Here is a 22,080-nt window from a genome sequence, read left to right as displayed (position 1 = left end):
CTCTTCTGATTGTCTGATTTCTATGTTAAGTATCCAAATTAGGTTTAGGGTAGCCATTTTGGAAAGAAACTCCACCAAATACCTCCCCTAATCTCAGGAAATCAGAAATGATAGCTGGTCCATTTATATTGTTTGCAACTCTTGGGCTCCTCACCAGTAGAACATGCGTGATTGTTGTGACCCAGGCCCAAGTAGGTAGACCTAATCAATGCAAACAGTTTGAAAACAAACAGGCTTTATTAGAACAGCTGAGATTTAACTCATTCTCAGCGTAGTCCAAACTAAATCAAACAAAGTCTTCGTGAAGTCTTATCACCAACCTTGGTATAATTAGGCAAACTGCCAAAGGCTTCTCTTGGCAAAAGTTCAGAAGCAGAGGACGCCGCGGAAAATAAGAACCAAGTTTATCAACGTTGTTTTCCGACAAAAACCCCAAGAACCATTGCTGGTCTTTTAAGCCTTATGGGAGGGGCCAATCATCTCTTGGCCTTACTCCTGAGTTGTCCTCTTTGCTTTATCTGCTCCTGTCTTCTGGCAGCTCTTCTCATATGTGCACTAAGAACAGGCTCCTCCTGTTCCTCTGCCTCTCTGCTGTCAGCCTCTGGAGGCTCCGGAGTCCGCACATCACTCCCTGATGGCCCTGGCCCCATCTCTGCCTCCGATGCAGAGCCCTCATCTGGGCCTTCCCCAGCTTCCAGGACTGGCCCATGTTCTTCCTCAGCCTCATCGCTGTCCGACTCCTCTGCCAGCTCCGCAGGCTGCTGGTGGACCACAAGAGTAATGACGTCTGGGCAGGTGGGCGGAGCCTCCTGCTGCCGCCGCTACCGGTTTATTCGAACAGGGAGAACCGGTAGAAACCCATCACTGCTCCTCACAGATCTCAATACGCTATCCATCATTCCTTGCTTTTAAAAGAAGCCCTCTTCACAAACCGGGTCTTTCTGCATTTAGAATTGCACGCTCTCTCTCGTGTCGACCCTTCTCATACAGGTAGTCCTCGCCTTACGACCCAACATGGAGCCCCAGATTTCTGTGGCTGGGGCGAGATGGCGGCAAAGCGAGTTTTGCCCCATTTTACGGCCTCCCTCGCCACAGGTGTGAAGTGAAATCGCAGCCATTGTTCAACTTAGTCACACGGCCGTGAAGGGAATCTGAGTCCCCCCCCCATGGATTTTGTTTTGTCAGAAGGTCGCAAAAGGGGATCGCATGACCCCCAGGACAAGCGACCGTCATAAATATGAGCCAGTTTTTCAAGTGTCCGAATTTTGATCCCGGGGATGCTGCAATGGTCGTAAGTGTGAAAAATAGCCATAAGTCACCATTTTTCAGTGCCGTTGTAATTTCAAACTGTCACTAAATGAACTGTTGTAAGTCGAAGGCGGCCTGTCTTTTTTTTTTTTTTTTTTAACCATAGGGATCTCTGTGAATCTGGTATTTCAAGGGTTCAGAGTAGAGTGCAAGGGACAACCCAGCTGAGTTAGTGCAGTAGCTCAACCCTTTCTCTTGATTGCACCTGGTTCTGGTCCTCCTGGACCAGATCAGCTCTAACCACCTGGTTGCCTTCACACAAAATGCTAAGCTTTCAGGTTTTTTCGTGTGGTTTTTTTTTGGGTTGTACGAACCCAGCTTGTTAACGGATGGTTTAGGGCCGTGATGGCGAACCTATGGCATGCGTGCCACAGGTGGCACGTGGAGCCATATCTGTGGACACATGAGCGTTGCCCTAGGTGAGCTCCAGCGTGCATATACGCACCGGCCAGCTGATTTTCAGGCCTTCCGGGCCCACCGGATGTTGGGAAACTAGCCGTTTCCAGCCTCCGGGGGGAGGGGAGGCCATTTTCGCCCTCCCCAGGCTCCAAGAAAGACTCTGGAGCCTGAGGAGAGCAAAAAATGGTCCTTCCAAGCCCACTGGAAGTCAGGAAACGAGCCGTTTCCAGCCTCCAGAGGGCCTCCGGAGGGGGTGGGGGAGGCCATTTTCACCCTCCCCAGGCTCCAAGAAAGCCTCTGGAGATTGGGGAGGGCGAAAAACGGGCCTATCAGGCCCACCAGTAACCTTTTTGCCGTCGCTGGTTAGCCATCACTGGTTTAGGGTATTGGACCCTAATTTTAGGGTCCATTTTACTGTATATAAAAGTCAGGGAGAAATATTTTGTAGTGAAAGGTGTGTGGGGGGGGGAAACGACTGACAAATATTTTTTTTGTGGGTGAAACACTTCTGTTTTCGATAGACACATGTGGGAGAGCTTTGATAGGTTTTTTCCCCCCTGAAATCTCTTAACGTTTGTCCTTGCCTTTAAAGCGTCACTGGTTTTTTTGGAGGGGGGGGGACATCCTGCCAAGTTTTGCCCATCCTACTGTAGAAATCTCAACCATCAAAAATATTTTTCTTTTTGCCTGCTTTTTTTTGCAGCTTTGTGCTTAGACCTTCTGGGGCCTAGAATTCCTTCTGGGCAATTCCATCCGCCTCTCTCTCTTATTTTCCTCAGTTTGGTTACCCCCTTTTCCACCTCATCTACAGCCTAATCCCTAATAATGGCTTGATTGATCAGGGGTCCTTACTGAGCCCTAAATGTTCTCCTACATTGGAGAATGGACTTGTTCTTCAAAGGCAGGACAAGAAAGCAATGGGGTGGGAGCTTGTTAAGGAGAGATCCAATTTAGAAATAAGGAGAAATTTCCTGACACAACAATCTTATTGGTGGAATAGATTCCCTCCGGAAGTTGTGGGTGATCCATCACTGGAGGTTTCCAAAAACAGACTGGACAAATATTTGACCAGGATGGTATAAGGGGGTTGAGCAGGAGGTTGGATTAGAACAGTGGTGGGATTCAGCAGGTTCGGGCGAATTGGTAGTTAAATTGTTGGCTGGTTCCTCCCCTCACCGCCCCTTCCAGGAATCCCCACGTGCCCCGTTTGCGCACCCAGGAGGCTGCAGGGACGCACCTCACCTATCCCCAATTTATAACTTTTGGCTGTTCCAAGAAGATCCCACACCTCTGATTCAGGTGACCCCGAGGTCACAGATAAAACCCCAAGTAACCACAACGGCTCTCGGAGAGCGTGAAGACCAGTTGACTGCATGGAAACTCAATGTTTCCATCTGTCCCCCATCCTGTCCAAACCCTTCATTCCCCCTCCTACCAACTGACCTCAACTTTCCGTAACTCTCCTTCCATCTCCCACACCATCCAATAGAACTGATGAAGCTTCCAGGATAGGAAGCGAAATGTCTTCTTGTTCCTCAAAAAAAAATCAGTCCAGCTCAGTGGTGAAATCCATTTTTTTTTACTACCGGTTCTGTGGCTTGGTGGGCGTGGTATGGCTTGGTGGGCGTGGCAGGGGAAGACCTCCAAATTCCCTTCCAGATTCTATTCTGTTCTGTTCTGTTCTGTTCTGTTCTGTTCTATTCTATTCTATTCTATTCTATTCTATTCTATTCTATTCATCCTATCCTATCCTATCCTATCCTACTCTACTCTCTTCTGTTACTCTATTTATTTCTTATTCTATTCTATTCTTACTCTATTTCTATTCTATTCTTCTTATTCTTTATTCTTATTCTTATTCCATTCCATTCTTCGCTGGTTTTATTCTATACCATCCCAGCCTCCATTCCATTTTAGATTGATGTATATATGCTAGTTATCCGGTCTAATGTATTTCCTATTTCTATATATTTCCATGTTGACTGAAGCTTTGTAGATGAATATATTCAGAGCCAATCATGCTGACATGTTAACATGTGTTTAAATGTTTTGCACTATTGTATGTTTTAACCCTTAGCCTTCAAGTATTTTAATTGCCAATAATGACTGAAGCTATAGATGTGCCTTTGTGTAATGCAGTTTTTTCCCCAAACTTGGCCACTTTAAGGTGTCTGAACTTTAACCCCTAGAATTCCCCAGCCAGCATTTAAGTCTGGACATCTTAAAAGTCAGGTTTGAAAAACACTGGTGTAATGCAAAAAACCCACGGGCTTAATTCATTTCTAAGGTTCTCTGATCCTACACATATATTCATTTAGAAAAATTAGACTGCTGCAGTCTGTAGACATTTCATGGAGTAGACTGAACATAGGGTTTTGGCGGGAAGATTTTGTATAAATTTATAGAAATAAACATTAAACAAAAATACACTGGTTTACTGATTGTTCTTTTCCTGGATTTGTTCTCGAGAAGTTTGGCCTGTAAGCAACATTCTGCTGAGTGCACAAAAGTGAAAAAAATAAATAAAGCAAAGATAATAAAAAATAAAGATGCCTAAATTGAGTTTACGCCAACGTAATTTATTATATCTCACCAGTTTTCCAGCCATCTCTGCTTTAACTATGTTGATATATCTCTTTATACATTATTCTTTAAGCATTCTAATTTTTGTTGAGGCTGTCATCAATTATATCCAGTGACAACCTCCTTGTCTTCCCCTTAAGCCAGGTTTTTCATTTTTTTAACCACAAGTTTTTGCAATTCATTCTTCATTAATTTTATCCAATCAAGCAAGAAAGAATTGTTCTTTAAAAATTGAGAAGATGGAGCTAAAAATGTGTATACAGAAGACTGAATAAACAAGGACTGAAATAAGATTAGTGCTGATGGAAAACTGCTCTAATCTATCTGTCTATCTATCTATCTATCTATCTATCTATCTATCTATCTATCTATCTATCTATCTATCTATCTATCTAAAAGCGAAATACTACTCAGGCATCATCACAAAATCTCCAGAACTGTAAAGCCTGCAAACTTGAAATTTGCTGTGTATGTTCTTGGCTTCTAGGTGCTCACTAAGAAAGGATTTTTTGAAATGACCATCAGAGCATTAGTATTTCCTATATTATTATTAACATGCTTTGATGCTAAGGAGTTTTACTCCCCCTCCCCACCTGAAAAGAAATCTGTTCCAAATGCAAAACACAAGCAGAGGAGAGGAGTTTTCAGTTTTACTTTCACAGCAGCAAGCAGGGGATAGGATAGAGAAGGCTTCTATGAGGCAATCCTGAGGGAGAGAAGCGGATAGGATAGGGGAGGCTTCTATAGGACAAGGCTGAGGGAGAGAAGGGGGATAGGATAGAGGAGGCTTCTGTGGGGCAAGGCTGAGGGACAGAAGGAGAGGAGAGGCCGATCGTAACTACTCATTAATTTTCAAGCTGTGTCGATTTATCAAGCCTGATCCCATAGTTTCGTAGCGGAGCACGGGTATTCAGCTAGTAATATATAAGCCAATGCTGCCTTCAGGTGGTTTGGTCAAGCCAATGCCATAATAAGACCATATCTAATATTTAGTTTTATTGATTAGGCTATGTATACAGTTAGTCATCGACTTAATGACCACAATTGAGCCCCAAATTTCTGTTGCTAAGCAAGACAGTTGTTAAGTGAACCACTGCACTTAAGTTAGTAACACAGTTAAGCGAATTTGGCCTACCAATTGACTTTGCTGGTCAGAAACTCACAAAAGGGGATCATGGGACTCTAGGACACTGCAACCATTATAAATATGAGTCATTTGGCAAGAATCTAAATTTCTTGTGACCATGGGGATGCTGCAATGGTCATAAATGTGAAAAACAGTCATAAGTCACTTTTTTCAGTGCCATAACTGAAGCTCATTAAACAAATGATTGTAAGTCGAGACTTGCCGGTACAATTCAACATGGGCTATTTTTAAGGCAGATACAGGTAGTCCTCGACTTACGGAGCAGAATGCAGCCCAAGATTTTTGTTGTTAAATGAGACATTTGTTAAGCAAGCTTTGCCCCATTTTACGACCTTTCTTGCCACTGTTGTGAAGTGAATCCCCACAGTTGATAAGTTAGTAACCCAGATGCTAAGTGAATCTGGTTTCTTCATTGACTTTGCTCATCAGGAGGTCACAAAAGTGGATCACCTGACCTTTGGACACAGCAGCGGTCATACATACGAACCAGTTGCCAAGCGCCTGAATTTGGATCACATGATTATGGGGATGCACGCTGCAAAGATCATAACTCTGAAAGACGGTCATAAGTTGTTTTTTTTCAGTGCCGTTGTAAAGTTGAATGGTCACTAAGTGAACTGTTGTAAGTTGAGGACTACCTGTATACCTCTGAAGGTGTAACTTTTCCAGGGAAGGCAGTACATTAGATGCTCTGTCATTGTTATTATTATTATTATTAATCAAATTTCTATACCGCCCTACTCCCGGAGGACTCAGGGCGGTGAACAGCCAAGATAAAATACAGATAATACAAATATTAAAAGTCCCTTAAAATTATTAAATATTTTGGCCGAAACACAGATTAAAACACCCAATTTATAAAATCAAACGAATTAAAAAATTTAAAAAAGGAGAGTTAGGCCAGGCCAGCCTGCTGAAACAAAAAAGTTTTGAGAGCATGACGAAACATGCACAGATCCGGGATCCTCCGTATCTCCGGGGGGAGCTCGTTCCAGATGGTAGGTGCCCCCACAGAGAAGGCTCTCCCCCTGGGGGCCGCCAGTCGACACTGTTTGGCCGACGGCACCCTGAGAAGCCCCTCTCTATGGGAGCGTACTGGTCGGTAGAGGCTATTGGTAGCAGAAGGCGCTCTCGTAAATACCCTGGTCCGATGCCATGGAGCGCTCTAAAGGTGGTAACCAAAACCTTGAAGCGCACCCGGAAGCCCACCGGGAGCCAGTGCAGCTTGCGCAGGAGGGGGATCACATGGGAGCGCCACGTCGCTCCCATAACCACCCGCGCGGCTGCGTTCTGGACCAGCTGGAGCCTCCGGGTGTTCCTCAAGGGGAGCCCCATGTAGAGAGCATTGCAGTAGTCCAGGCGGGAAGTAACGAGAGCATGAGTGACCGTATTTAACGAGTCCCGATCCAGAAAGGGACGCAACTGGTGAATCAGGCGAACCTGATAAAAAGTCCCCCTGGCCACGGCCGTCATGTGCTCTTCCAAAGACAGTCGTGAGTCCAGGAGGACACCCAAGTTGCAAGCCCTCTCCGTGGGGGCCAATGTTGAAGGCGTTAAAGAATCTGATAAGGGAATATCTCTGAAATGATAACCCAAAAGGGGCATGGGTTACGTAGTTATTATTTGAATTATTTTGGAGGGCTGTGAGGATCAATTGTGATATCATTATCCCTGATTTAAGCTGTTTTTTCTTTTTTTAAATCATGGTATTTTGAACATTTTGTTCTTGCAGCAAACCACCAAAGGTTATGAGATGAGGCAGTTATAAAAAATAAACAGAAGCCACCGCCAACAGAAGTCCATCTTTATTCATTGTGCATTTATGCCATTAACAAAAGTTCTTTGTGGTGGCTGCAGAAAAGCCACAAACATTTTTTAATTCCCGTTTTTGCAAACAGGCAACGCAATGCATGATGGGTGATATAGCATCCTTCCAGTCAGGCCTAGGCCCGGCCTCCTTCATCTGTTGCTATGGAGATGCGCTCCCCTCCCTCCGAGTGGCTCTCTCCGTCACTTGACAAAACACGACCACGTGACCCTCTGTCCTCGGCTTCCCACCCTTCACCTAGTTTCATCCGCCTGTCCATCACTATAAAGTTCCCGTCCAATCGCGAAGGGCGTCTTATAGATATCACTTTAGACCCGCCTCTTGTAAGGAGCACGCCCACCAATGAGAAACGAGATACAAGTTTGCTATCCATAGAGGCGGTGTTTCCAAACACACGCGCACACGTAATGAAGCACCTCAGAAAGACGGGACGTTGGGTTTAGACCGACGTGCTTAGGGACCAATGCGTCCGCGCTACCGCAAGGACGAAGCCCGCCTTCCTCCCCGACGAGCCAATCAGCGGGCGGCGTGTCTCCGTCGCTCCGTCTTCTTAGTCGCCTCAGTCGTATTGGAAATAACAGGGCTTCGGCAAGAAGCGCGGGAGGCCCTGGAGTCGTTTCCCCGGTCCCGGAAAAAGCGAGCTGGAGGCTTTCAAAGAAGCCCCGGAGGAGGCCGGCGGGACCTTTGGGAGGCCTCGTCGTCACCCTTAACTCTTCCGAATCCGGCGGCGGCGGCGGCGGGCTCAATGCGCATGCGCCAAGGCCTCTCCTGCTCCCGAGCCCTCCGGGCCGCCGCCGGGTCGCCGTCAGCATGAGTCAAACCTCTGCCGTCCTGCCACCGCCGGGTCCGACCTCCCGCTCCATGCATGTGGAGTTGCCGTCTCAGCAGGTCGGTGTTTCGCTTGCGGGCCCCCGGAAGGAAAAGCGGGAGGGGAAAGGGTTAATGGGCCGCGGGAGCGAGCACGTGAGATGGGGCGGGGCCTGGGGAGGGGAGGGGGGGGGCTCGCTCTCTGGATTCCACGCGCATGCGTGCACGCGCCGCGCCGCTTCCCTTGCAGCTGCCGCCCCGCTTCCGGGTGTCTGGAATCCCCCTCACAACCCTGTGAGGTGGGTTAGGATGAGAGGGAGGGAGGGAGTGGCCCAAAGTCCCCCAGCTGGCTTTCATGCCTAAGGCAAGACTAGAACTCACAGTCTCCTGGTGATTGGAGCAAAGTCACCCAGCTGGCTTTCATTCCTAAAGCGGGACTAGAACTCACAGTCTCCTGGTGATTGGTCCAAAGTCACCCAGCCAACTTTCATGCCTAAGGCGGGACTAGAACTCACAGTCTCCTGGTGATTGGAGCAAAGTCACCCAGCTGGCTTTCATTTCTAAAGCGGGACTAGAACTCACAGTCTCCTGGTGATTGGAGCAAAGTCACCCAGCTGGCTTTCATTCCTAAAGCGGGACTAGAACTTACTGTCTCCTGGTGATTGGTCCAAAATCACCCAGCCAACTTTCATGCCTAAGGCGGGACTAGAACTCACTGTCTCCTGGCGATTGGCCCAAAGGCATCCAGCCAGTTTTATGTCTAAAGTGGGACTAGAACTCACAGGCTCCTGGTGATTAGACCAAAGTCGCCCAGTGGGCTTCCGGTAGGACTAGAACTCACCATCTCCTGGTTCTTTAGGCCAGCACCTTAACTACTATACTGATGTATATCAAAGTGGCTCTGATATTACTTTTTGGACAGTACGCTGCCCTATAACACAGGACCGCTGACTGTGTGAAATTCCTTCCCTTAATTCATTACCCTCTAAAAGGATGCAAATGACCAGCTGTCTGCAAGGAATATAAATCCTTCCATTCCCTACTATCCTGCCAGAGCTGAAGAAGCTTCTTGGATGAGAAGCGAAACATCTTCAAAAGAAAAAACAAGAAAGTCCTGAAAAAAAGCACCTTTGGGACGGTCCTTTCCCTAATTATGTCTTTATGAAATAAATGACTTTCTTATAGGAATTCCATTCTTATAAAAGGTGCCATGGAGCAGAACATGGGTGATTGATTCAGTCAGCTTTCTCTTAAAGTGCACAGTCTTACGTTAGACGATTTTTTTTTTATAATGCTGCTCTAAAGAATAGCTTTTGGGATGGTTATTAATAGCTATTAAAACATGCTGATGTCAGTGCTCTTAATTGATCTCTATATTTTACTGGCCTGTAAAAGGAGCTTGAAAACTCAGAAGCATCCTACGTAGGCCAGACTGGTTCAAATGTCTTTCTAAGCTTCTTGTGCATTGTTTGAGCGCAGTAATCACATGATCATAGCCCATTGTCAAAATTATCTCTTTGAAGAAACATGGTGTTGCAGGTTTTTTAAAGACGATCTTTTCCATATTGATCTGTAATTATCTGACACACAGAACCTAAATCAGAGGTGTCAAACAGGATTTCTTCAAGGGTCTCAGATCAGCGTTGTAGTTCTCCGTGGGCCGGCAGGAGGGGGGAGAAATGGGACAGACATCTCATTTTCGGCCTTGCCGGTCTCCTGCATCATTCTGCTGGCCAAAAACAAGCCGTGCAGAGGCTCTGCGAGGTGCCCGTGCAGCCCATTTTCAGCGTCCCTGGCCTCCAGCAGCACTCTGCCCGTTTTTGGCCAGCAGAGTGCTGCAGGAGATCGGGGAGGCCGAAAATGGACCTCGCAGGGGCCTTGTGGGCTAGTCCTTTGATATTGCCAGGCTGGCTCCGTGGGCCAGATTTAAGCACCCCATGGGCCGTATCCAGCCCATGGGTCTTGAGTTTGGCACCCCTGACCTAGATCATCTGTGATCATCCCTGGTGGCACGGCAGACTAAAGCACTGTTATTAATATCAGCTGCCTGCAGTTACTGCAAGTTCAAATCTCTCCAAGGCTCAAGGTTGACTCAGCCTTCCATCCTTTCTAAGGTAGGTAAAATGAGGACCCAGATTGTGGGAGCAATAAACTGACTTTGTATAAAATATACAAAAGTATGAAGGCTGTTGCGTAACGCATTGTAAGCCGCCCTGAGTCTCCGGAGAAGGGCAGCATATAAATCAAATTAAAAAAAACAAAAAACAATAGTAACTTTAGCCAGTGGGGATTACAACTGAATGTGCCTATTTAGAGTTTTGGATTCTTTGTGTTCTCTGAGCTTGGTTGTTTTCCTACCGAAGTTTTCATTATCTTTCATGAACGGATAATGTTCCATAGCCTGGCAACAAAATATGCAGGAAAACATCGAAGCCCAGAGAACACTAAGAACACATAAGTGTACACTTTTATTTAGACCAGGGGTGGGGAACTATGGCCCTTTTATGACTTTGTGGGTTTCAACTCACAAGTCGGCTGTGAGTTAAAACCCACAGTTGTGGAGTTGGAAGTCCACAAATCATAAAAACCGTATTTCCCCACCTCTGATTTAGGCCAACCTGCCTCCTTAGTACCATTTTAGGTACACGAGGGATCCTTTGGGCTATACCATAGTCCTTAAGAACTGAACTCTTTGCAGAAGAGCAAGGACTGATATGAGCCCCAGACAAAAGTTTTTATAGACTCCTTTAAAGTATATGCTGCTTCTGCTTACACCACCCCTACTTTTAATATCTTCCTTAGCCAACTATAACTATTGTTTGTGTATGCTATGCCTTTGGGTCAAGTGGGATTACATTGCTGCTGCTAATTTTGTGCATGTAACCTATGTAATTTTTATGTGGCCTACATTTGGTAGAGCTATGAAAAAATATTCCAAGTATTCAAACATTTTAACTTGCCCAATGCCTGACTATTTAATCACCAGACATTTATTAAGCTGAGATAAGTAAAAATTAAGATCTTGATTTTAGTGCAGTTACTTTCAAGTGTCTCCTCAGAACAAGAGGCTAAGAGAGCTCATTTTAATCCTTTTGGTATTTGCCTTACATCTGCTTATGGCAGCAGTATTTTTGAATTTTCCTTAAAGCTTTGTTCTGGAGATGAGCTTGAATGCAGATGGGAAATCAGTAGAGGCAGTTTAGAATGCAAGACCTGGCTTGCACAATTTTTTTTCCTGCCAGAAATCGCAATATAAGAGTATGGTCAAAAAACAGAGTGTCCAACACTGAAAACCTGCCTATTCATCTGCCAGAATGTGTTATGAGTTGGCTCAGTCAGACAGTTAAATAAGTGCTTAGTTAGTACAATGCTTGCTTATCTATAACTATTAAAAATGTCATTGGCTTGGCTGTTTATATCCTCAAGATAGCTCAGACAGCGCATTATGCCGTAACAATTTTTGAATAAAGATCCCTAAAATATGCTAACTTAAAGAATGTGTAAAATATCGAAATATCAAAACGAATGTTGATCATGTGACTGGGGATGCTGCAATGATTGTAAAGTATGAAAAATCATGTGACTTTTTTCAGTGCCTTTGTAACTTCGAACAGTCAACTAAACAAATTGTTGTAAGTTGAGGACTACCTGTACTCCTGCGGAATTGAAATTGATAGTAGTGGCCACTGCAATAATCCCTGCAGTCACATGATCGTGATTTCCAACGTTCCACGCCACCTTCCTGCAAGCAGAGTCACTGGGGAAGCCAGCAGGAAGTTGGAAGTTTCACCCTCTCTCACTGCTTTTTTGCCCACCTGTGGTCATTCTGTTTATCTGCTTACATAAATATTAACTTACTGATGCTTGTTTGCCAATCATTATTTTTCTATTTATGATATCTACTCTTCTGAGACGATCACACGACCATCCAGCATTGGTGTAAAATATACATAGTCAGCCTAATATTTAATGTTCATTCTGGTAACGTCAGACTACACTGTCTTTCTCCCAAAGGATGACCCAACAGATCACAGAGTTGCTTAGTTTTACAGGTAATCCTCGATTTACAACTTACGACCATTGCAACATCCCTGTGATCAAGTGATCCAAATTCAGGCACTTGGCAACCGATTCTCATTTATGACGGTTGCAGTGTCCTGGGGTCATGTGATCACCTTTTGCAACCACCTGCTCAGCAAAGTCAATGGGGGAAGCCAGATTCCCTTAAGAACTGTGTTACTGACTTGACAACTTTGGTGAGTCACTTAACGACTCGGGCAAGGAAGGTTGTAACATGGGACAAAATTCACTTAACAACCATCTCATTTTAGTAACAGAAATTTTGGGGCTCAGTTGTGGTTGTAAATTGAAGACTACCTGCACTAAAATAGGTGATTAGTCGGTTAATAGAAAAATTTAGATTGTGCAAAAATTTAGATTGTGCGTTTTTCTAGACGGGCAGTATAAATGCATTGAAGAACTGTAACAGTAACAGAGTTGGAAGGGACCTTGGAGGTCATCTAGTCCAACCCCCTGCTCATGCAGGAGACCTGTACTAGGGATTCGAACTGCCAAACTGCCGACCTTTCTGATCGACAAACTTAGTGTCTTAGCCACTGAGCAGGCTGCTTAGAAAAATTGCAGGCCTCTGTGCTGTCTTCCTCTCCTCCCTTTGAGCTTTCTACCCATCATCAGCCCAGTGGAGTTGCTGGTAAAGCTGCAACTTTGCAACAGGTATGGGTGGAAAACGAAGGAGAGACCTGTGTTTTGCGAACCCCACATCCACCAGAAAACAAAGTAAAGCAGCCAAATAAAAAACGGTGTTTCTTCCTTTAAATGGAGTGGATGATCCAGAGGGGCGGAAAAAAAAGAGGCACAACAACGCGAAGCACAACATGGGAAGGTGCAGTTATTTTACACGCCGGCCGTTAGCAGAGAAGTAAAACATACAAGAAATTCCAGAGAAAGGAATTAATACAGAACAGTGTTTATAACTAAAGTTGGGCTTTCGCAAACTTAAGTTGTTAGACAATTCCTGTTCTCTCAGAGGTTGAAATTGGGAGCAATTTGTTTTGAGCTCTAGATCCAATTTAGTTCCTCTTAGTGCTAGCAGTATTCTAAAGTGATCCTCTTACACTTTTTCTAGCAAAAGAAAAGTGAGCGAAAAGGACCTAGTGATTGGATAAGAAGCTATCAAGCACCCAAACATTCTTAGCTTGTGATCATGCTCTTTTTAAAGTATTTCAAGAAGTCCTGGAAAAGTCTATTTTCTTAATTTCTAGCAGATTTTTCAGAATAAAAGTTATCGGGTGGAATGTGAAGCTGATTCGTCATTACATTTGAAGTGCCCAGCCAATTATTTCCTAACTTCTTGGCACTCTGAATCAAAACAGGGCTGGGAAGGGTAAGCTTGTTCTTAGATTTTACTCTCTTAGCTAATCCCAGGGCAGATAGCACTGGTTGAAGTAGCTGAATAAATTTGCTTTAACCCCTTTCGTTGAGGTTACCAGATACAGCTACATAAGCAAGAGGATAAGAAAGGGTCAAGTTGCTTAGATAGGCTTCTACTTTGGCCCATAAGTTATTAATTTGGCATTAGGCTTGCAGAGGCAAGATACTTGAATTGTACCTTCTATGAAGAGGCCCCCCATTGTGGAGTAGGCCTAAATTATATTTTCTGTGTAAAGTGTGTAATGTTTAGTGAAGTGGAGAAGTCTCACATAACATAGCAGGGTAAATTATACATTTATTTGTACCGACACCAATAGAAGAGAACCTTCGTAGCTCAGGGTTGAATTGTTGAGTCTCTAAGCTTGGGGATGTCCTTGCAAGCATTTCATCACCTGACTAGGTAACATCATCAGTGTTGGTGAGTGTGGTGTTTGCTGCCTGTTCATATACAGTAGCTTGCCTTGCCAGGGTTGGCGGGGTGGGGTATGGTTTTGATAAACAAGGAACTACCGGGGAGAACCCTGGCAAGCTACTTTATACAATCTGAGAGCAAATACACCACTCACCATCACTGATGATGTTACCTACTCAGGTGATAAAATGCCTGCAAGCAAATCCCCAAGCTCAGACAGCACAAATGACTATATTTCTACTGAGTCACAAGTTGGAAATGTAGGTTACTTCTCTCTCCTTTTAATTTATCTCTCTTTGAGGGATGCTGTAATTTCTAGTTTTTGTCCTCGGTAATTCTTTGAGATGAAAGTGTGCAACAACTTTAGTAGCCTACAAACAGTTGTTTGTCAGGTGTGACCTGTGTTTCTGTTCCTGAATAGCTGCCCTAACAATCATAAGAACTTGGATTAAAAAAAAAAGGCAAATTCTTTGGGTGTTCCTTAGTAGAACTTATCCCAGTTTGGTGTCCTCTGGATATAATGGATTTCATCTTCATGCCGACTGATAATTATTGGAGTTGTCGTTCACTATACTTTGTTGGCATTAATGTAGAATAGAATAGAATAGAATAGAATAGAATAGAATAGAATAGAATAGAATAGAATAGAATAGAATAGAATAGAATAGAATAGAATAAACAGAGTTGGGAGGGACCTTGGAGGTCTTCTAGTTCAATCCCTGCTTAGGCATTTCAGACAAATGGTTATGCAATCTCTTTTTAAAAACTTCCAGTGTTGCAGCATTTACAACTTCTGGAGGCAAGTTATTTCATTAATTGTTCTCCCTATCAGGAAATTTCTCCTTAGTTCTAATTGCTTCTCTCCTTTATTAGTTGCTTGTTGTCCTGCCCTCAGGTGTTTTGGAGAATAGCTTGACTTCCTCTTCCTTGTGGCAGCCCCTGAGATATTGGAAGACTGCTATCATGTCTCCCCTAGTCCTTCTTTTCATTAAACTAGACATATCCAGTTCCTGCAACCGTTCTTCATATGTTTTAGCCTCCAGTCCCCTAATCCTCTTGGTTGCTCTTCTCTGCACTCTTTCTAGAATCTCCACATCTTTTTTAGAACGTGGCGACGAAAACTGGATGTTGTATTCCAAGTGTGGCCTTACCAAGGCCTTATAAAGTGATATTAACACTTCAAGTGACCTTGATTCTATGTGATGTAGTTTTTCTAATGCCGTGAGAATGGTCCTTAAGGTAGGAGGAGTCCAGTGGCATTTGATATGAAGCTAATTTCCACTAATCTCCTCTGTGTTAAAAATAGTTGAGCATGTGAGTGTGATTGAACTATATTAAATTGCAGTATTGTTTCAGAAGAAGTTTCTACTAACGGGGGAAATTTAATTTGCATGCTGGAAGATGGGTTTTTCCTGTGGCTATACTGTGTTTTATTTTTGGTTTTTCATCTTTCCTTCCCTGTATAGAACAATTGCCCAAACAAACTGTTAAAATAATTTAAAGCAGTGAAGTGTTGGAAGTGAATGTGAAAGTTAACACCTTGTTCTGTGCCAGTCTGTCTCTTAAAAATTTATGCCTAGCAGCTTTTTCAACTCACTGAGCTTAATACTCCATGGGAGTTATTTTCCTGTTTGGCTGTGAATAGGCTATTGAGTAGAACAAAGCCAACCTATATTCTTAGTACATTCTGTTGAATAGTATTTGAGTAATAGCATAAGCTTAACGTTGAGAGTAGTCACGCTGCCATCAGTTGATCTCTTTGAAGTGGCTTTGCTGATTTGTTGGTATCCAGTCAGCAGATGCATTTTTATGTAGAAATAAAGAAAACCTCTTTCATGGGGATGCTATTTCAATTCTACTGCCATCCGCTGTGTTTTAGGTACAGTAGAGATTTCTCTAGATTTTATTCATACAACTACCTGTGGCTGCCGTAGCCTCTCAGAAATTCTCTATTACTGCAGCTTATTTTTTGAAACAGGCAGTCAGATTTCCCCCTAAATTTGAAGGCTTCATTTTTACAGTGCCCCAGAGATTCTTGAAGCACTGTAAGGACCCGAAAACACGCTTGAAACCAAATACTATGTTTTTAAAAAATATTATTATTATTATTATTATTATTATTATTATTATTATTATTATTATTATTATTATTACTATTACTACTACTACTACTACTACTATTACTTACTATTATTATTTATTATGTAACTAAATAGTATGTGTGAGGGCAATATTAACTTTGTAATATGTTAGCTTCCAATTTAATCTCTTATTTTTTAAAAAAAAATTGCTTATTTTGATTTATAAAGCTACCCAGGTTCATACATTTGAGATAGGTGGCTATTTATTTCAAATGCATGACTCTGAATGGCTTACACAAATGAAAAGCATTACAAAACTATTAAAACATACTTTAAAAATGTCATATAAAAAATTAAAAGAACCTTAACAAAATCTGGTAATGAATGAAGCCTAGGGAAGGGTTTTTAGGTACTTTTGGCATTTTGAGGTGTCTTATTTAAGATCCAGAATATAAATGTATTTATTCAAGAATTTACAGGGCTTATAAGCCACTTAAATCAAAATCAGCTCTGAATGTCATATATCCCTATTTTGTATCATCAGAAGAACACAAACACAAAAAAGTAGCAATCCATATAATTTATAAAATCACATATATAGGACTAGGAACACACGACAATCCAGCCAACCATCATGCAACTTTCGTAGCTAAGAGAAGCCAGACTATTCCAGCTCCTAAGATCTTTTGGCTCAACCAGCTCTGACTTTCCAAGAGAGACAGGAAGATGTCCAAGAAAATGCTACGTCAAAGGACTGAAGAAGCTACTTGGATAAGGAGCGAAACATTTGAAACCAAAAAAATAAAAGAAGTCCAGTTGTCATGATTCAACTTCCAGACTAGGCCAAAGGAGGAAGCAGTGATTGAAAAGGCATCGACTGTCAGCAGTTCGATCCTGACCAGCTAAGGTTGACTCAGCCTTCCATCTTTCCGAGGTGGTTAAAATGAGGGCCCAGATTGTTGGGGGCAAGAGGCTGACTCCGTAAACCATTTAGGAAGGGATGGAAAGCACTGTGAAGTGATATACAAGTCTAAAGTGCTATTGCTATCTGTCCATGGCCCCTAAAGATGCAGTCCCTGAATTAGGGGGCACAGATGGAACCCACCTTATTTGATGTTATCTGGAAGGCAGGGGTCCTGCAGATATCCAGGCCCTGTATTCCATGAAGGGCTTTCACTTGATAAGCAGAACTTATCAATGCCTAGCAGAACTAATCAATGGTAGCTAGTGCAATTCTCAAGTGCATCATGAAATGCTCATACCTACTGGAGCCACTTGTGTTCTGGAGCAGCTGAAAATGCTCTTCAAGGGCAGCCCCACGTAGATCTTGCCACAGTGGTCCAAGTGATTTTTGTAAATGTTCAGGAAGATGTGTACAATATAATTCTTGCTGCAATGTTTGCAGCACTCTTACGTGAGCCTGTTGGTGCCCTGCCCTGGCCCAGTAAACTGATATAGGAAAAGAGGAAGTTTGATATGCAAAAAAGAAACAACAGTAGGAAATGGTAAGGGAAGAGTTTCGTAACAACCTCTTTTATTTTCTTTCCTCCAAGAGCAGAAGAGTTTCCTAGAAAAAAATATGATTCTCTATTGACTCAAGTTTCTAATGAAAGGAAATTAGCCATAGCAATAGCACTTAAACTTATATACTGCTCCATAGTGCTTTACGGTTCTCTCTAAGCAGTTTACAGAGTCAGCATCTTGCCCCCAACCATCTGGGTCCTCATTTTACTGACCTCGGAAGGATGGACGACAACCTTGATCCGGTCAGGATTGAACTCCAGGCAGTGGGCAGAGCTAAACCTGCAATACTGCATTCTATAACCATGGCGCCACTACAGCTCAGAAATTAATAAGATTCATTAAAACAAGATAGAATCATTACCTATTCATGTTTTCCTTTTGGATAGTGACACATTCAAGTTTTCATGTAGAGAATGATGTGTATTTGGAAAAGTCCTGCTTTTTTGTATAGTCTCATTTAATACTTTTAATAAAGGAATGAATGGAAAGTTGTAAATCCTTATGTTTATTTATTTATCTACCAATCCATCATATTTTTTTTACATAATGTAACACATTTTTTTTTAAAAAAAACCTGTGATCCGCTACTTGCAGCTTGTGTTGCAAATTGAATAAAACAAATTATGTGGAAAATGTAGAAGTAGTCAGGGGGAATTAAAATTTCATCTAACACTAAGTTGCTGAAAGAGTTATTGCTGTTCAGTGAGAAGTGAGAAGCCAAGCATTCTACTTTATAAGCCGTAGTTTTTAGCTTACTGTTCAACAAATGTTTTTTTTAAAAAAACAGTCTTTGAATAGTTTAGGAAATGTCATTCTCCAGATGGTTTTTAGCTATGGTTTTATTTCTTCCTGGAAAACTGTTTTGTAACAGTTAATGGACTAAAACCATATTAACAGTTAATAGCCATTGAGATTGTAATGTGATTTTCTTGATCAGAATGAAGTGGATATGAAGAGATAATTTTAATTGGCACTGGTGTACTGTGGTTTGTAAGTGTGTTTTACAGAGGCTGCTGGAATTGGTGAAATACTCCCTATGTACTGCTGCTTTCTGCTGAAATATTTCTGTTTTTCAATGTCCCAAAGAGGCTTTTTTTTTCAGGAGGCAACTGGACTTTCTTGTTTTTTTCCTTTGAAGATGTTTTGCTTCTCATCCAAGAAGCTTCTTCAGCTCAGACTGGATGGTGGGGAATGGAAGGATTGATATTCCTTGCAGACAGCTGATCATTTGCATTCTTTTTGAGGGTCGTTGAGGCCACTTGGACATTTGTGTCCCTGGGGTCACCTGAGTGGTGCAAATGGGTGTGGAGCCTTCTTGGAACTGCCGAAAGGATTGTGTTGTGGAGCTGTGCTTTCTGCAGGATGTTTCAGCATTTCCAAGAAGGCTCCACACCCATTTGCACTACTCAGGTGACCTTGAGGACACAGACAAATCTTCAAGTGGTCTCAGCGACTCTCTAAAAGGATGCAAATGACCAGCTGTCTGTAAAGAGTGTAAGAGGACTCTGCATTTTTAACTGAAGCTACATATAACGAGAGAATTTATTGTGCTTTCTACATCTGGGTGCTTAAGGAACACACGTAGGATTTTTATTTGAAAGGCTGTGGCAGAGGGACAATTAGCAGGCTGGGTCCATGAGAACAAAGCTTTATAAAGAATAAAAATACCTTGAAACAAACATGAGCGGTTCTTACCCAGTGTTACATGTTAAACAATATAGCATTTGTTAAATAGCTTTAACGCGAACATTGCTTAATATTTGTAACGTTTTCTTTTCCAGCGTCGTCTCCGTCATTTGCGTAACATCGCAGCCCGGAATATTGTCAATAGGAACGGTTATCGCCTCCTGGATACCTATTTCACTCTTCACTTGTGCGACAACATAAATATATGTAAAGGTAAAGAGATGTCTGTTTCTGTCATTTTTTTTTTTTTTTAATTTATTTTTATATGCCGCCCTTCTCCGGAGACTCAGGGCGGCTTACAATGCGTTAAGCAATAGCCTTCATACTTTTGTATATTTTATACAAAGTCAGCTTATTGATTTCCATCTCCATCAACTCAGTTTGTCTAGGGCAGGGGAGTCAAACTCGATTTCATTGAGGGTCACATCAGGGTTGTGTTTGACCTCGGGGCTGGGGGCTGGGGTGGGTGTCGCCAGCTCAACATCATTCGTGACAGAGGCGCCTGTGGCAGCCCGAGCACTCTGCCAGCGAAAACGGGCTTCTGAGCTCCGTTTTCGGCTGCGATGGCTTTCCGCAACCCTCTGATAGCGAAAACGGAGCTCGGGTGGGATGCCCGTGGCCCTCCCGAGCTCTGTTTTCACTAGCAGAGGCGTCTCAGGCCAGTCCTTTGCTGTTTCCAGGACAGCCCTACTGGTCGTATCTAAGCACCCCGTGGACCGGATCCAGCCCCCGGGTGTTGAGTTTGACACCCCTGGTCTAGGAAGTCTCTCTTTAGAGCTTTTTATATTCCTTCACAAATGACATGATAATATTTTATATAGTTGATGATTGAAAAATAGGCTAGGATTAGATACTGAGATGGGCAGTTAACTGAAATCAAATACATGCATAATACAGGATCCAATCTGGGTCTGTCGCCAGGACCAGAGGGTTTGACTTCGGAGCTTTTGGACTCGTGCTGGAGCCCATTCTCAGGGGGTTCCCTAAGGACAGACTCCAGCACGAGTCCGAAAGCTCGGAAGACAAAACCTCTGGTCCCGGTGACCGACCCAGAGTGGATCCTGCAACATTATCCTCAGGACACGTACATTCGGCTTCATTCATACATAATAGATACTATGGAAGAAGATTTCATCGCTCAAGAAAACAATCACTTTGCTTTCCTCTGCATCATCTTGTAAGGAGCCTTGGTGGTGCAGCAGACTAAAGTGCTGTTAAGTAGCACTTAGCTGCCAGCTGCCTGCAATTACTGCGAGTTCAAATCTCAACAGGCTCAAGGTTGACTCAGCCTTCCATCCTTTCGAGGTAGGTAAAATGAGGACCCGGATTGTGGGGGCAATAAGATGACTTTGTATAAAAAAAGAACACCGCTGTGGGGGGGGAGCGAAAGCCCTACTAAGCAGGTATATACAAAAGTATGAAGGCTATTGCTTAACGCCTTGTAAGCCATATATATATATATATATATTTTTCCAGCAAAGCAAAAAAAAAAAAAAAGACTTCTGGGCATAAGTAGAAATTCTAGAGCATGTTACGAGGGTTCTCATAAACGGGCTGGCTTCCCCATTTGACTTTGCTTGTCAGAAGGTCGCAAAAGGGGAATCACATGACCTTGGGATCCTGCAGCCGTAATAAATAGGAACAAATTACCAAGCATCCAGATTTTGATCCCATAACCATGGGGATCATGCTGCAACGGTCGTAATGTGAAAATGGTCATAATAAGTCATTTTTTTTCAGTGCCGTTGTAACCTTGAGCGGTCACTGAATGAGCTGTTGTAAGGATTACCTGTAGTTTTGCCTAATGTGTGCTGGGTAAAATATAACAGTTCTGTCGTATGGCTTTGCTTAATCTAGTGGTGTTAAGCCAATCACTGAATATCCTTGTAACTGTATCATCTGTTGGCATGCTGCTATTTTATTCCATAAGCTACCTGATGAGGTATTTAAATTAATATTAATTGATCAAGTTGGTGCCAAATGCCAAATTTGTGCTGATCTCGGAGCTCTCTTACTGTAGTCATCATAAGAGTGTAAAAACACTAATCTGAATATTTAATTAATATTTACTTATACCTACTGTCATCGTTCCGAGTAATGAACTCAAGGAAGTCAGGACTCTGACACTTTGTTCAGGTTCAAGAAACCCTTTATTGAGTACATCATATCGGCACGTAGAAAGATGAAACTAGCTCTTAAGTAGTTCCCACACTTAAGGTAAAAAGGTTCCCCTCGCACATATGTGCTAGTCGTTCCCAACTCTAGGGGGCGGTGCTCATCTCTGTTTCAAAGTCGAAGATCCAGCGCTGACCGAAGACGTCTCCATGGTCATGTGGCCGGCATGACTCAACGCCAAAGGCACACGGAACGCTGTTACCTTCCCATCAAAGGTGGTTCCTATTTTTCTACTTGCATTTTTAACCTGCTTTCGAACTGCTAGGTTGGCAAAAGCTGGGACAAGGAACGGGAGCTCACCCCCATTACGCGGCACTAGGGATTCGAACTGCTGAACTGCCAACCTTTCGATTGACAAGCTCAGCGTCTTAGCCACTGAGCCACTGCGTCCCTCTTAAAGGTAAAGGTTCCCCTTGCACATATCCCGCACTTAGGGATAGTTAAAAGAATAGGATTTCCCCACCCCCTGTGTCTTTTAGGTCACATGGGCCAATCAAGTCAGCCACAGTTTCCCGCTCACCTCTGACAGGTGTCCGTTGCCTTGTGACAGTTTTTCACACTCTATGACCGTTGCAGCACTCCTGTGGTCACGTGATCAAAACTTGGGTGTTTGGCAACCGACTCATATTTATGACGATTGCAGTATCCCGGGGTCACGTGACCCCCTTTTGCGACCTTC

The 22,080-nt window shown here is 43.2% G+C and overlaps 1 protein-coding gene across 2 annotated transcripts in view; it reads left to right on the top strand.

Moving 5' to 3' along the window:
- Window positions 1-7,669: 7,669 nt before the first annotated feature.
- UVRAG (UV radiation resistance associated) overlaps window positions 7,670-22,080 on the top strand; it is a 95,249-nt gene continuing 80,838 nt past the window's right edge. The window contains exons 1-2 of one of the 2 annotated variants that reach the window (XM_034442098.3): window positions 7,670-8,153; window positions 19,322-19,439. In XM_034442098.3, the coding sequence (XP_034297989.2) occupies window positions 8,076-8,153; window positions 19,322-19,439 (196 nt within the window). In that variant the 5' untranslated portion in view covers window positions 7,670-8,075. The remainder of the gene's footprint in view (window positions 8,154-19,321; window positions 19,440-22,080) is intronic. The other variant, XM_087895756.1, reaches the window with a different exon arrangement.

Source organism: Pantherophis guttatus, chromosome 5, assembly GCF_059756535.1.
Source record: "Pantherophis guttatus breed Tessera chromosome 5, ASM5975653v1, whole genome shotgun sequence".
Classification (NCBI taxonomy): Eukaryota; Metazoa; Chordata; class Lepidosauria; order Squamata; family Colubridae; genus Pantherophis; species Pantherophis guttatus.
This window is presented reverse-complemented; position numbering and strand designations above follow the sequence as displayed.